The sequence below is a fragment of the Dichotomopilus funicola genome (genome assembly GCF_033296635.1).
Source record: "Dichotomopilus funicola strain CBS 141.50 unplaced genomic scaffold C8A04scaffold_75, whole genome shotgun sequence".
NCBI classification, from domain to species: Eukaryota; Fungi; Ascomycota; class Sordariomycetes; order Sordariales; family Chaetomiaceae; genus Dichotomopilus; species Dichotomopilus funicola.
In genome coordinates this window covers 22,891-35,494 of record NW_026944096.1, presented here as the reverse complement: position 1 = coordinate 35,494, position 12,604 = coordinate 22,891, and the positions used below count along the sequence as shown (strand labels likewise).

Sequence of the window (12,604 nt, the reverse complement as noted above, 5' to 3'; positions counted from 1 at the left end):
GTTGCGCTTGCTGCGCGGGGGGGGAGGGGGGGAAAGGCGGTCGAGATTGCCGGGCCGGGGCCGGGGCCGGGTTCGTTGGGGTGGTGGTGTGAAGAAGGGTTCGGACATGGGCAGGGGGACGGGGACGCCGCTATGGCGTCGGGAGCGGGACTGGGGAGGGGTGTGGTAGCTGCTGGTTTCTCTTGAGAGTTGGGGGGGAGGGGGAGGGTAGCTGGGGCCTGCGTTCTTGTCGCCGGCGTAGGATTTACGTCGGTGGTGGGAGGAGGAGGTTGATGAGGATGGTGGGTCTTGCCTCCTTTCCCGCTCCTTCTTGTCCTTCATCCTGTCCTTGACGTAGTCCTTGGCTTCCTTGTGGGGTGAGCCGCCTGCGAACCAGACCAGGGCGTCGAGGACGCTGGGCCGGCGGGATTTCTCCTTCCCGGGCATTTTAGGGGGTGGTTGTTATGGGACACTATCAAAGTGTATGTGCTGGGTTGTTGTGGTAGTTGAGCTTAAGACCGGCTTAAGAGGTAAGTGTTCAGGTGAAGTGAGAGAATACCTGAGGGGTGAAATGAAGAGGTTGTGATGTAGTGAGATGAGTGTGGATTAACGAGGTGAGAAGGTGTCTTTGTATATACACTCCATCAAGATCTCGATTGAGCATGAACAGCCTGGTCAACCTACTTAGTCCTTATGATTGTACCAGAACAGCAAAACAGCGGTTGTCTTAAGCAACAGCGCTCCTTACATGAGGGCTGTTACTCATGATTGAACACTCAGCGAAGATTGCAACTATTCAACTCCAAGTGTAGACCACACTCGTAGAACAGAGTTGCGGTCGCTTTCTCAACAACTCAAGTAGTTCAGGGCAACTGAACTCTCATAATATGTGATTGGTTGTCAAAGGGAGACTCGATTGTTCCGTGGCAAACATGAAGTCGAACATTTGCTTGTGTTGTCTAGGCTATCTTTGTCTTTGTCGTCCCCTTTCAAACCAACAATTGCCATTGTCCAGCAAAAAGGACGTATATGCGGCCGTAACAACGATTTTAAACCCTGCTCTCCGTGGCCGCTGACTTGACTTTAGGGTAACTTAGTAAGATCTAGAGAAATGTCCGTACAAAGCCAGGGGTGATCTACATAGATAACACACCACGCCGCAAAACGCACTTGATCACGACTCACTGCTAAGTCAAAGGTAGGCAGCCTAACACCACTAAGAAAAGCTAACAGTGAGTTTCCCATCAAATTCCGTTACATTCATTAAACTGGCCATCCCATAGGTATTCAAGCCGTAATCGCTCACCAGAACGCCGTTTAAAAATCAACTCTTAGTACTCTCAAGCAGTATTCCCAAAGAACTTGGTAATCTTCTGGCTCCCATCCGGCTTCCCTCTAGCCTTTACCGGGCTCCTCTGGGCGTTGCTGGTCGCGCTAATCTTGCCTCGGGCCTGCGGTTTCTGTTTCATCGGAGAAGCCGACTTGAAAGACGCTGTCTTTTTGGACGGTGGTTGTTCTTTCGTGGGCGATGAGTCCGCTTCTCTCTTGATCCCTTTCTTTGGCGAATCCGTCCCATCGTTACGCCCCATCTTCCCCAACTCCCCTACCGTCTCCGTCTCGGTCTTCGTTTCCTCGTCCCCCTGACTCGCCCCCGTCTCCATTTTTACCTCCACTCCCTTCTGTTTCCCAGCCGCCGCAGCAAAGAAATTGGCAATATTCCCCTTATTCTCCCTACTCGCAACAGGAATCACAAAACTCGGCGAATTATTCCCCACCTTCCCCACCTCCTTACTCACCGGATACACTTCCACCTCCCCCTCAAACGGTTTCAACAACCCCTGCAATTCCCCGTTCCACTCCGTCCGCTTCGGATCCAACCACCGCCACAGCCCTTCCGACCCAGCCTCCAAAATAACCGGCATCCGATCATGCAAAAACTTTAGTTGCTTGTTACTATCCGTCGTGATCACCGTGTACGTGTACAGCCCTTCCCCCCCTTTTTCCCCTTCCCCCTTTTCCCCTTCCCCCTTTTCCCCTTCCCCCTTTTCCCCTTCCCCATCAGCTGGGTACCCCTCCCCTGAGTGAGACTCCTCACCCCTCACACAATCCCACAACCCCGCAAAGAACATCAACCCCCCATCCCGTCTCTTCACAAAATGCGGCACCTTATCCTTCGGCCCGCCGCCGGGTCGAGAAAGCCACTCGTAAAAACCCTGGGCGATGATCACGCAGCGCTTGCGGGTCTTCATGCTCGCCCACATCCCGCCCGGCATGGCGAGGGAGTCGGCGCGGCAGTTGATGGTTTTGAGGAGGGAGGAGTATGAGGAGGAGGGGTTGGAGGGGTTGTTGTGTTTTTTGGTCCAGGAGGGGATGAGGCCCCATTTCATTGTTTGGAGTTTGTAGTGGGTGGGGGTGTCACTGGTTTTCGGAGCCCCGGTGTCGTCGGTTTCAGCAGCATCAACATCGTGTTCAGCCCGATCGTTAGGACCGGCATTGGAACCGGCATTAGAACCGGCATTGGCGCCCGCCTGCCTTGAGTAGCCGCCGCCGCCATGGCTGGGCGTATCGGCACGATACACCACACCGTGGTAGCCAGGAGCGAAATTGTAGCTTTGCCGGGGAGCGCCGTCGCCGTCGTCTGCGGGCGAATCGTCGACGGGCATGTCGTCGTCTTGGAGCCATTGGCGAAGTTCGGAGGGCCGCTGTTATGGGGTGGTGAGCAATTCGTTACAGGGGATATGGAATGGTATAGATGGGGTTGAAGGGTTGTAAGGGGGGGGTTGGGGTGATGGGATGAGAGAGGTGTGAGATGGGAGGCTTACCAAGGCCATTGCGTATCGGCCGCACATGGTGTTTCTGGTTTCGATATAAACCTTACCAGAGCGTGTCAACTTTTAGATGTTCAATTGATCACTTTCTGATTACTCTGGCGCTGGTTGTGTCGATTGAGTGAAGTCGTTACAATCGTGATGCAATGACGTCGTCAACTTGAGCCGTCGCGTCTTGCAGTGGGGCAGATCACGAAATTGCATCGCCAAGTCACGTGAGCCATTTGAGATATTTCCCATCTCGGTAAGTCCGGTAAGTCAACAAAACCTTGCCTACATGGTAGAAACACTTGATCTCAAAGAGTCAGAAGAGATTCTGAATTGAAAGTTCTACCCGCTACAGCTCGCCTGCAATATTTCCCCTATATAAACTCAAGACTTAAAATGGATTCCCCAACACCTTTCCCGTAACTCCCTCCCCATTGCCCAGAGGAGCTATCACGCAGCAGCAGCCACCAAGCCCGTCTGCTCCACCCCATTCACCCCATTGCGCTTCTTCCCCATCCTCCTCATCCTCTCATCCTTCCTCCACGCGTCCTCAAACAACGTCGGCTTCGGCGCCACCTGGTGGTCCCGAATCCCCAGCCGACGCACCACCTGGAACGCCCCCGTACCAATAGACATGCTCTGGCCCATGATAATACACTCGCTAACACCCTGAATGCGGTCCTTCTTCATGCCCGCCGCCGCATCGAACAGATGATCCGGCGTCTTCTCAAACGACGCCAGTTGCAGCACGCTATCGCGCATCTTGGCCAGACCAAACCGCGTGATCCCGAGGATCTCGCCCTTGTAAGTCATTACGTCAGCTAGCAGTTCCATGTGGCGCGGGTCGATGGCCATCTCCTTCATGACGGCGCCGATTTCGACAGCGATGGTGGTGCGCGCTGCTTCGATGCCCAGCACGTCGCGGCATTCCATGACCGAGTTGGTGATGCACTTGGTGCCGATCACGCCTTCGGTGGTCATGCAGGCCCGCAGGCCGTAGCCTTCGACGAGGACGGTGTTGCCGTCTTTTTCGTCGGTTTGGATGATGGCGCGTGCCGCTTCGGGATAGCCGGAGATGGGCACCTGCGGGAGCATGCGCTTGAGGAAGTTGACGCGGAGTTGGAAGTCGGCGGCGGATTCGTCGAGGGTTGCGGAGATGAGCTGGCCCTTTTCGATGGCGGCTGCGCGGACGCGGGCGGCTTTGCGCTGGGCGGTTACGTCTTGCCAGGTGTTGCGGACAATTACTTCGACCCGGTCGCTGCCGATGCGCAGGTCGTCGGCTTCGATCTTGAGTTTGAGTTTCTTGGCGCGGATGATGGCGTCGGCGATGTCCTTGATGGAAATGCCCAGCTGCATATCCGAGAGGGCCTGTAAGTCGACTTGGAGGACAATCTTGGCGACATCGGGTAGCCACTCGTCGTCGATGAACGAGATGACGTCCGAGATGTAGGTCTTCTCGATCCTCCCCTTGACCACCCGCGCGGCCTTCATGTCCTGGTTGTTCTCGAGTTTGCATGTGATCACCGGAGTGCTGATGAGTTTTGAAGCATTGATGATTTCCTTGATACGGGGCACACCTTGGGTAATACTCATGCCTGCAACACCCGCAAAATGGAACGTCTTCAATGTCATCTGTGTCCCCGGCTCACCGATGGACTGCGCTCCCACAGCGCCGACGGCGTGGCCGGGTTCGACCCGCGCCTTCTTGTACTTGTGCAGACACATCTGGATGAATTGCCGCAGCGTCCGCTCCGACACCTTCGCGGCACGGTCGACGTGGCTCAACGCCTTTGCCTCAGACTTGGCCTGTCTCGCGACGCTGTCAAGCTCGTCGTCCCCGTCAATTTCCCGACGCAAGTCTGCCAAGACGTACTCGGATGCATCGCGAGGTCCCTCGATGATATCGATTTCCATCTCGGAAACATCCTGCACAGCTGGTTGCCACGCCTCAAGCTCCCCTTGCATCTTCTCATCCTTGACGCATGGGTCCAAGCCAACAGCCTTCCGGGCCTTGGCCAATTTCATGGCACGCCCCTGGACGTAGTCCCGGATCGTGTTGAGGTAGACGCGAGCGCTCTCGTGCTCGTCAATCGCAATCAGGACATCGTGATCCATGCTTTTGCGGATTGTCTCGTCGTCATACTTGATCTCTTCATTCGTGACCAAGTGGCGTCTCACGTACTTCTTGCGCTCCTCATCCAGGATTTCTTTGGATAATGTCTGAACCTGCCACGGGAGCAACGACGACTCCGAATTGCTCCACGTGATGCTTTGGGCATGGTTCCACGTCCTGCCAAAATCGACCGGCTTGGCCTCGCCCTCCATGTCCACGGGGTCGAGCCGGTCGGCACCGTACTGGAATTGGACGATTCCTCCTTCCGAGGTGCGCACTGTGTCGTCGTATTGTGTCGAAAGATCCTCGAGCGATTTCATCAGTCGTCTGGACATGTACCCAGTCTCAGCTGTCTTGACGGCTGTGTCGACTAGACCTTCTCTGCCAGAGATAGCGTGGAAAAGGAACTCGGTGGGGACAAGCCCGGTGTAGAAACTGTTCCTCACGAAACCCTTTGAAGGGGGCTGGCGGGCGTTCTTGTGGAAGTGCGGCAGACTACGGTCCTGGAACCCATCCGGCACACGCTTGCCGCCAATAATTTGCTGTCCGACACAAGCAACCATCTGGGCAACGTTGATGTCGGAGCCCTTGGACCCGGATTTCGCCATGATTAGCGGAGCGTTGTTGTTGCTCAAGTTTTCAACGCAGTAGTTACCTGCTTGTTGACGAACTTTGCTCAAAATACCGGAAATCGAGTTCTCGAGCGTCTCTTCCAGGTTACACCCAGCGGCCTTTTCCAGCTTGCCTTGACGGTAGGTCTCAATGAGGTCATCGCACTTCTTGTATGCATCCTCCACCAATTGTGCCTTGTGGTCCGTCAAGGACAGCGATGGCCAGACATCGCCCACGCCAATCGAGAACCCACGCAGCGTAAGAGTTCTCGCGCATAGCTTCGCGAGGCGGTTCATGGCTGCAGCCGCATGGTCCGGCCCAAAATCACGGAGGATGACGTAGAAAACGGAGTTCTTCTTGCCTCCTCCAACCGTCGCCTTGTCCATCCTCCCGCACATGACCTCCGAGTTTCGGACAACCAAGAAGGCGTCGTCAATGTCCATGTCTGGAATCTGGCCATCCTTCTTCTTAGAAAAGATCTTGTTCTTCGCCTCCAGATTCACGAGGACAGGTGACTCCTTGTTGGGGCGCATCAAGACGTTGAAGATCTGCTTTCCGGTCCAAAGAGCCTTGGGTTTCATGATCGCTGGCGGAGGAAGCTCGAGGTATGTGTCCCCTAGAAGCATCTGGGTACAGATGTAGGTGAAAGCTGTCCGGTCAAAGAACCTATCCTTGCCGCTCAACAAGTACGCTGCGGTAATGAAATCCTGTGTAGCCGCAATGATGGGTTCGCCGTTCTTGGGGGTGATGAGGTTGTTCTTGACGCCCATCAAGTTGATGGCTTCGGCACGGGCCTCCTCGGTCTGCGGAACGTGTAGGTTCATCTCGTCTCCGTCGAAATCGGCGTTGTATGGTGTGCAAACACATTCGTTCAGCCGGAATGTCCTCCACGGCCGGACTTTGACCAGGTGGCTCATGATACTGAGCTTGTGTAAAGATGGTTGCCGGTTGAAGAGCACGATGTCGTTATCTTCCAGGTGACGCTCAACCACGTCCCCATACTCCAAGCTACTCGCATGTTTCTCACGAGCACTCTCCCGCCCGAAGTTAAGGTTGTACTTGACGCCATCCTTCTTGATAATTCCCTGGGCACCCGGCCAAACAGTCGGCCCCGTGATGACACGCTCTCGGAGCTTTTCGATGTTGGCATGATTTACCCGCTCCGGGTAGGTCAGATTCTTGGCCACCAGTTGGGGAACGGCCACCTGCTCGATGCTGAGGTTGGGGTCTGGAGAGATAACTGTGCGGCCAGAGAAGTCCACACGCTTTCCAGACAGGTTTCCGCGGAACCGGCCCTGTTTTCCCTTGAGACGTTGGCAAAACCCACGGATAGGTTTGCCGAAACCCGGCTGATAGAGACCTGGTACATCACTGTTGACATACATGCCGACCTGCAATTGGAGGAACTCCCACTGCTCCATGATTACCGGGAGCGCAACGCCTTTCTTCAACGACTCGCGCAAATGCCCGGCGTAGAGGATAATCTCCGAGAGCTTGCTGGTGATATCATCCTCATTGCTGGCGTTCTCCTGCGCGACGGACGGCCTAATGCAAATAGGTGGAGCTGGGACATATTGCCATAGGAACATATCAGGGCGGCCTTCCGAAGGATCCAATCCAAGAAGCTCACAGTCCGTTTGACTGATTGCTTTGAAGAGGTGTAAAACCTTGAGGGGATTCAAATCATCCATGGCCTTCCGTGTATGCTTCTCCAACTCCGGGGTGTATTTCTTCGCTTGATCGAACGAGGCATCGAACTCCACTTTGCTCTCTGGAGGGATCTTTTTCTGTGCCGTCGACTTCGTGTATGCCGAAAATTTGTCGTGGACAAGCTTCATCACGCTCAGCTTCCGGATGACACCCTGAATCGAGCCACAGTACGGGCATGTCCTCGCCTTCCTGCACTGCTCATTGATCTTCTTCAAGATCGCCGAACGCCTCAGATTATCAATCCCGGGGCGGCGGAGCTCTTTGAGAAACTGGCGTCGTTCGGTTTCCTGCAGAAGAACTCGGGCGCAATCTTTGCAAATGTTCTGCAGCGTCGATTGAATGTACCTTAGGTAACCGATGTGGAAGACGGGAAGCGGCAATCGGACGTGGCCGAAGTGCCCGGGGCACTCCTGTACAGCTAAGTGGCATGTCCCACACTTGCTTTCGCGATTTGTGCTCGAGGTTCCCTAAACACCAGTTAGCTTCCTGCTAACACCATCGTTCTGACCGAGCTGCTCACCAAGCGAGGGTCGAGAGGCCCGTGAGGGAACGCGGTTCTCCTATTTTCGACATCGTAGAGCAAATTATCGGAAACTTCGAGAACACCTTGGCTAACAATGTCCTGGTGAGACCTAAGGAGAGATGGCGCATTAGCTCAATCTTCCAGCGCAAGTCGGAGCATAAAGGAGCCGTACTGAATACCGAATTTGAGCGACTTGAAGCGTTTAGGGAGCTGGTCAACCAGCTGCTCCTTCCGCCTTCTTGATTTCTGCTCCGGCGCCATCGGTCCCGTTGTGGTAAAATCGCAAAATGGTCGTCAAACGCAGGCAGCGCTGGAAGATGCGCTCGATGCCGCTTCGCTAGGCTAGCTGCACATAACGCGTCGCAAGATGAAGAACTCGGGGGAGATAGATTGAACAAAGCTGGAAATTCGTATTGAAATGCTTCCTAAGATTAGTTCGGTCGGCGACAGCGCGTGGCTCCAATGCGAAAGGTTGACATCCGAAAACTCGATGGGGCAGACTGGAATCTCTCGACGCAACAAATAATTTTTGGAGGCGGGGCATCGGAATGACTCCAATTCGGAAAGTCGTGCCCCACCAAGGTTCGGCGATCCCTGCACCTGCAGTACTTGGCGCCTTGCGGCAGCCTGGACCGAATACGCGGTATTTCAATGGAGAATGAAGTAGATGGAATGTGCAGAACACATAAATTATTCAAACCGGGGTAAATTCACAGCACAAAAATTGTCTCAAGTTTTCCGGCGGTGAAAGGCACCCCATATCGAGTTCTAATGCCAATCCCCAACACGGTTTTGCTCGTTGCACCACCAAACGTGATCTTTCCGTAAGCTGCGCCAGAACTTGACCGTATGTAACTACAAATACAATACAAGCTGGGCGCAGTCACCCCGGCCAATTAACAGTGGGGCAAGACACTGCCTGCCGGAGCGCAAACAGCTCCAATCAGCAGCCACGTTGCCCGCAGCCGTCATCATTCACTCAAAGCATGTGGTTGTCAGTTCAAAGCTTCATAACTTACCCTCGCCGACCCGAACCACGGCCATCATTTGGGCCAGAGTGACCCTTCCCTCCCTCAATTCTGAGACATTGTTGGCCCGGTGAAACCCACACAATAAGCGCTCTTTGTCACCTTTTCAACCTTCGGGTCCTCCGTCCACTGTCAAACATTGACTTGAATGCTTCATCCCAAGCCGGATTTACCCCCGCAGCAACGCCCCTCGTTCCCGTGTTTGCGCCGCGTACAGAAAAGAGGTTCTGCGCCGCCGCGAAGTCAGATCTCTTTCCCTGTTCGGTGTCCGTGCCAGTCGCTATTCACGTATTCAGTCACTTGTCAACATTGGCGTCGTTACTTTCATCTCGAGTTTGTTCCCGTTCTTGCTCAGCGAGGCCAGGTCTTTGTCATATCTACCGTCATCGCCCGTGGCAGACAAATCCCCACAGCGCATCGATATCCTTGTTCGGGCGGCTCCCCGGTGATTCCGGTGCCATGGCATCCGGGTCCGCGGACAAGAAGGCGGACAAGAAGGTAGAAAAGTCCTATCTCGCGTCCGCCGTGGACTCGATCAATCCGTGGGCCGGAAGCCGCAGCACGACTCCCACACCTAAAGACCGCCAACCCGCGCCAGTTCCCCCGAGCACGGGAGACCATGTAACAAATCCATTCTATGGGCAGACATCAGGGCGGTATCCGTCAGATTGCCCGCCATTGAAAGTGCAATGGTTCCATGCAGTAGATGTGAGTTCCGCGGCAGCCGAAACCCCATTGTATCTATGAGATCTGTGAAATTCACACTCGAGTCATCTAGATCCCGAAGCGCAAGCCAAAGTTCATGTCAACCAAAACCAACGAGGATTCAAAGCCAGCCCCGCCCAAGAAATACGTCTCGTTTTCCGTCGAGGACTCTCGTGCCATCGAAACTGCGTACCAGGCTAAACTCAAGGAACTCGAAGAAGACAGAGGTCAAAGCATTGGGCCCGACGGTGTCCACGCTGTAATCAAGCGACCGAGGGCAATATCCTCGGTAGGGGAGCAGGATGACGACTTGGCTGCCTCTTATACGAGCGTTCCGGTTAACGAGGATTTTCTCTTCGATGTTACCCTCGAGAATAGAGAGCTTGCGCCTATCTACTGGGAGGGCCCCACGTATGATGTTCGCCGTGGAAGTTGGTTCTATCAGGAGGGGTCCGCACTGCGTCCTTGTGAAGAGAACCTAGCAGCTCAGCTTGAAGAAGGGTACCTCAAGACAAAGCCCTGGAAATACCCGACTAGATCGCGCAGCAACTCCGTATCCAAATCAGCCGTCCCGAAAACGCCGGGTGAGAATCCGCAACCGGCTCCCGAAACTTCGCAGGAGGTCGTGAAAAAGGATGCGGTCCTTCCGCAGCACCAACCCCAGACGTACCGTCTCTTCGGAGCGTACATGAACAGCGTGGTTACGTATCAGGATACGGCGACTGCTTGGCTATCCTCCGACAGCATGCTTTCCTGGGTCACATCCACAATGTATGAACGATTTGCGGGTGGCGGTTATATGAGCGGTGTCAAGCTCGTTCGGGGATACGCCGAGACCAAGAAAGCAAAAGAGGAAAAGAGACCCACGACTCCAGAAGGCACCCGCTCGGCGTCGAAGGAGCGGCAAGACAAGCAATCCAAGGCGCTCAAAAGACGTTCCGCACCTCCTTCTAGCTCAGAAGCACGATCCGGAGAGTCGGTGGAGGATGACGATCTTGAAAACACTCGAAACCGGCTGACTCGCCAACTTTCGAACCTGATGGAAGGGGTTGAGGGCTCTGAAGGCGAAGAAGAAGCTATACGCGAACGTGAAGAGAAAGAAATCCTAGGGGACTACAATGCAAGAGTGGACGATAACCAAGGCCGAGAGATTGAGCACCTCGTGCTTGTCACACACGGGATTGGGCAGCTGCTCTCGCGCAGGTACCTACGCACCTCCCCATCCCTTAAGGATAGCCCGTCACTAACCACTTAACACAGGATGGAAAGCATCAACTTTGTCCACGATGTCAACGTAATGCGCAAAACAATGAAAGGGGTTTATTCCGCTTCCGCAGATCTCCGGGCCCTCAACTCGGAAATTGAGGAGCCCGGTCTCGGAAACTCGCGTGTCCAGGTTCTGCCAGTCAACTGGCGTCATCTCCTCGACTTCCCTAAGCGCAAACCGAAGCGGGGAGAACACGACCTGGGTGAGATCATAGATGATGAAGATGATTGTGAGTGCTACTCACACCATGATACACCTCCCCTACCGCCGACTGACATATGGACAGACCCGTCACTAGAAGACATTACGGTTGAAGGAGTGGCATTTGCAAGGTCACTCATATCCGATCTTGCCCTCGATGTTCTCCTGTACCAAAGTGCTTACCGGGAACAAATCGTTGAGATTGTGCTCCGGGAATCCAACCGTATCTACAAGATTTTTAAGGAGCGCAACCCCGAATTCAACGGGAAGGTGCACATTGTCGGCCACTCGCTGGGCTCGGCCATCATGTTTGACATTCTTTGTCGACAAAAGGAGAAATCTAGCGCTATTGAGCCACTGAGAAACCCCCTTCATGGCCGGACCTCTTCCACCGACCAGTTCGAGCCCAGCGAGCCGAAAGATCTGGCGTTCGATTTCGACGTGGAAGATTTCTACTGCCTTGGATCTCCAGTTGGCCTGTTCCAGATGCTCAAAGGCCGCACCATTTCCGCTCGGAATCACCCCAACGCGATGCCATCAGAAAGCCCTCTCAACCCGGACTACATGGATGACCCATTCCTCAATATCCCACCTCAGACGTTTGCCAATCAGCGTATCTCACCGGTTACCGGCCTCCCATTCAACGTTTCATCGCCCAAGATCGGCCAACTCTTCAACATTTTTCACCCATCCGACCCCATCTCCTACCGGCTCGAGCCGCTTATTTCCCCAGTCATGACAACGCTCAAGCCCCAGGTGCTACCGTACACTAAAAAGAGTATTTTCAACGCCGTCGCTCCCCAGGGGCTCACGGGAATTGGGGCCAAGATTGGGCAAAACGTCTCGGGCCTATGGAGCAGCTTCAGCGCCGGGATCGCCAGCAACTTGCTCAACCGGAGTCTCGGACTCAGCAACGAGGATGTTGCCAAGATCACCGCATCTCAACAGCAACAGCAACAGAAGCAACAAGAGCAACAACAATCACTTCGCCCTCAAAGCCGCGGTGCCGGAACCAATCTCTCGGCCGGTGTCGTGGCAGACGAGAAAGCTCTCTCAGAGGCAGAACGCAGTGAAAAGACAGCTGAACGGATGCTCCAGCTAGCCAGCGGTGCCGCTAACGGCGGGGGGTCCGGCACCCTGATCGATGACGAATTGGAAACTCTGTTCAGTCGGTTCCAAAAGAGCCGGATAGACAATATGGAGGGCAAGGCGGATGGCAAGGGCAAGGGCAGGACCAGAGGATCAGGATCTAGCACGTCCAGCGACACGGTCAGGCTAAGCCGGGAGAAGTGGCGGGAGGAGGAAAAGAAGGCACAGAGGTTACGGCGGGAAGAAGGGAAGATTCGGGCGCTGAACCAGAACGGGAGGGTGGATTATTGCATTCAAGAGTACGTATCCTTCTTTGTCTTTTGTTGACACTCGGGGCATACCAAGATGGCTAACAATGAATAGGAGTGTATTGGACTTCAATCCCATCAACACCATTGCGTCGCACATGAGCTATTGGGCGGATGAGGATGTCAGTCATTTTATGTTGTCACAAATGTTGTCAGGCAAGGGACGGTCTCCGAGGGGTTAGATGAGGAGCGTGCGGGTAGAAACGGCGTTCTAAAGAGGTTGAGTGGGCTTTTAGATGGATACGACATGGTT

General features: G+C 54.5%; 4 protein-coding genes across 4 annotated transcripts in view; 1 reads left to right on the top strand and 3 right to left on the bottom strand.

The window, feature by feature from the left end:
* The window catches only part of C8A04DRAFT_31895 (uncharacterized protein), a gene marked incomplete at both ends in the record, with an annotated part of 1,755 nt that extends 1,329 nt beyond the window's left edge, over nucleotides 1–426 (bottom strand). The window contains one exon of the mRNA XM_062781910.1: nucleotides 107–426. Within this exon, the coding sequence (XP_062633929.1) occupies nucleotides 107–426 (320 nt within the window). The remainder of the gene's footprint in view (nucleotides 1–106) is intronic.
* An 893-nt stretch (nucleotides 427–1,319) lies between these two features.
* On the bottom strand, nucleotides 1,320–2,828 carry C8A04DRAFT_14839 (uncharacterized protein; the record flags this gene model as incomplete). Its single annotated transcript, XM_062778256.1, has 3 exons — nucleotides 1,320–2,014; nucleotides 2,075–2,681; nucleotides 2,802–2,828. 3 exons carry the CDS (start codon nucleotides 2,826–2,828, stop codon nucleotides 1,320–1,322), a joined length of 1,329 nt encoding a protein of 442 aa, XP_062633928.1.
* A 417-nt stretch (nucleotides 2,829–3,245) lies between these two features.
* On the bottom strand, nucleotides 3,246–8,014 carry C8A04DRAFT_31893 (uncharacterized protein; the record flags this gene model as incomplete). Its single annotated transcript, XM_062781909.1, has 3 exons — nucleotides 3,246–7,697; nucleotides 7,751–7,862; nucleotides 7,926–8,014. 3 exons carry the CDS (start codon nucleotides 8,012–8,014, stop codon nucleotides 3,246–3,248), a joined length of 4,653 nt encoding a protein of 1,550 aa, XP_062633927.1.
* A 1,226-nt stretch (nucleotides 8,015–9,240) lies between these two features.
* C8A04DRAFT_31892 (DDHD domain-containing protein) lies at nucleotides 9,241–12,533 on the top strand (the record flags this gene model as incomplete). The annotated part of the gene is made up of 5 exons (XM_062781908.1): nucleotides 9,241–9,489; nucleotides 9,560–10,689; nucleotides 10,747–10,982; nucleotides 11,040–12,342; nucleotides 12,407–12,533. The coding sequence occupies 5 exons, from the start codon at nucleotides 9,241–9,243 to the stop codon at nucleotides 12,531–12,533; spliced, it is 3,045 nt and encodes a 1,014-aa protein (XP_062633926.1).
* Between the last annotated feature and the right edge of the window lie 71 nt (nucleotides 12,534–12,604).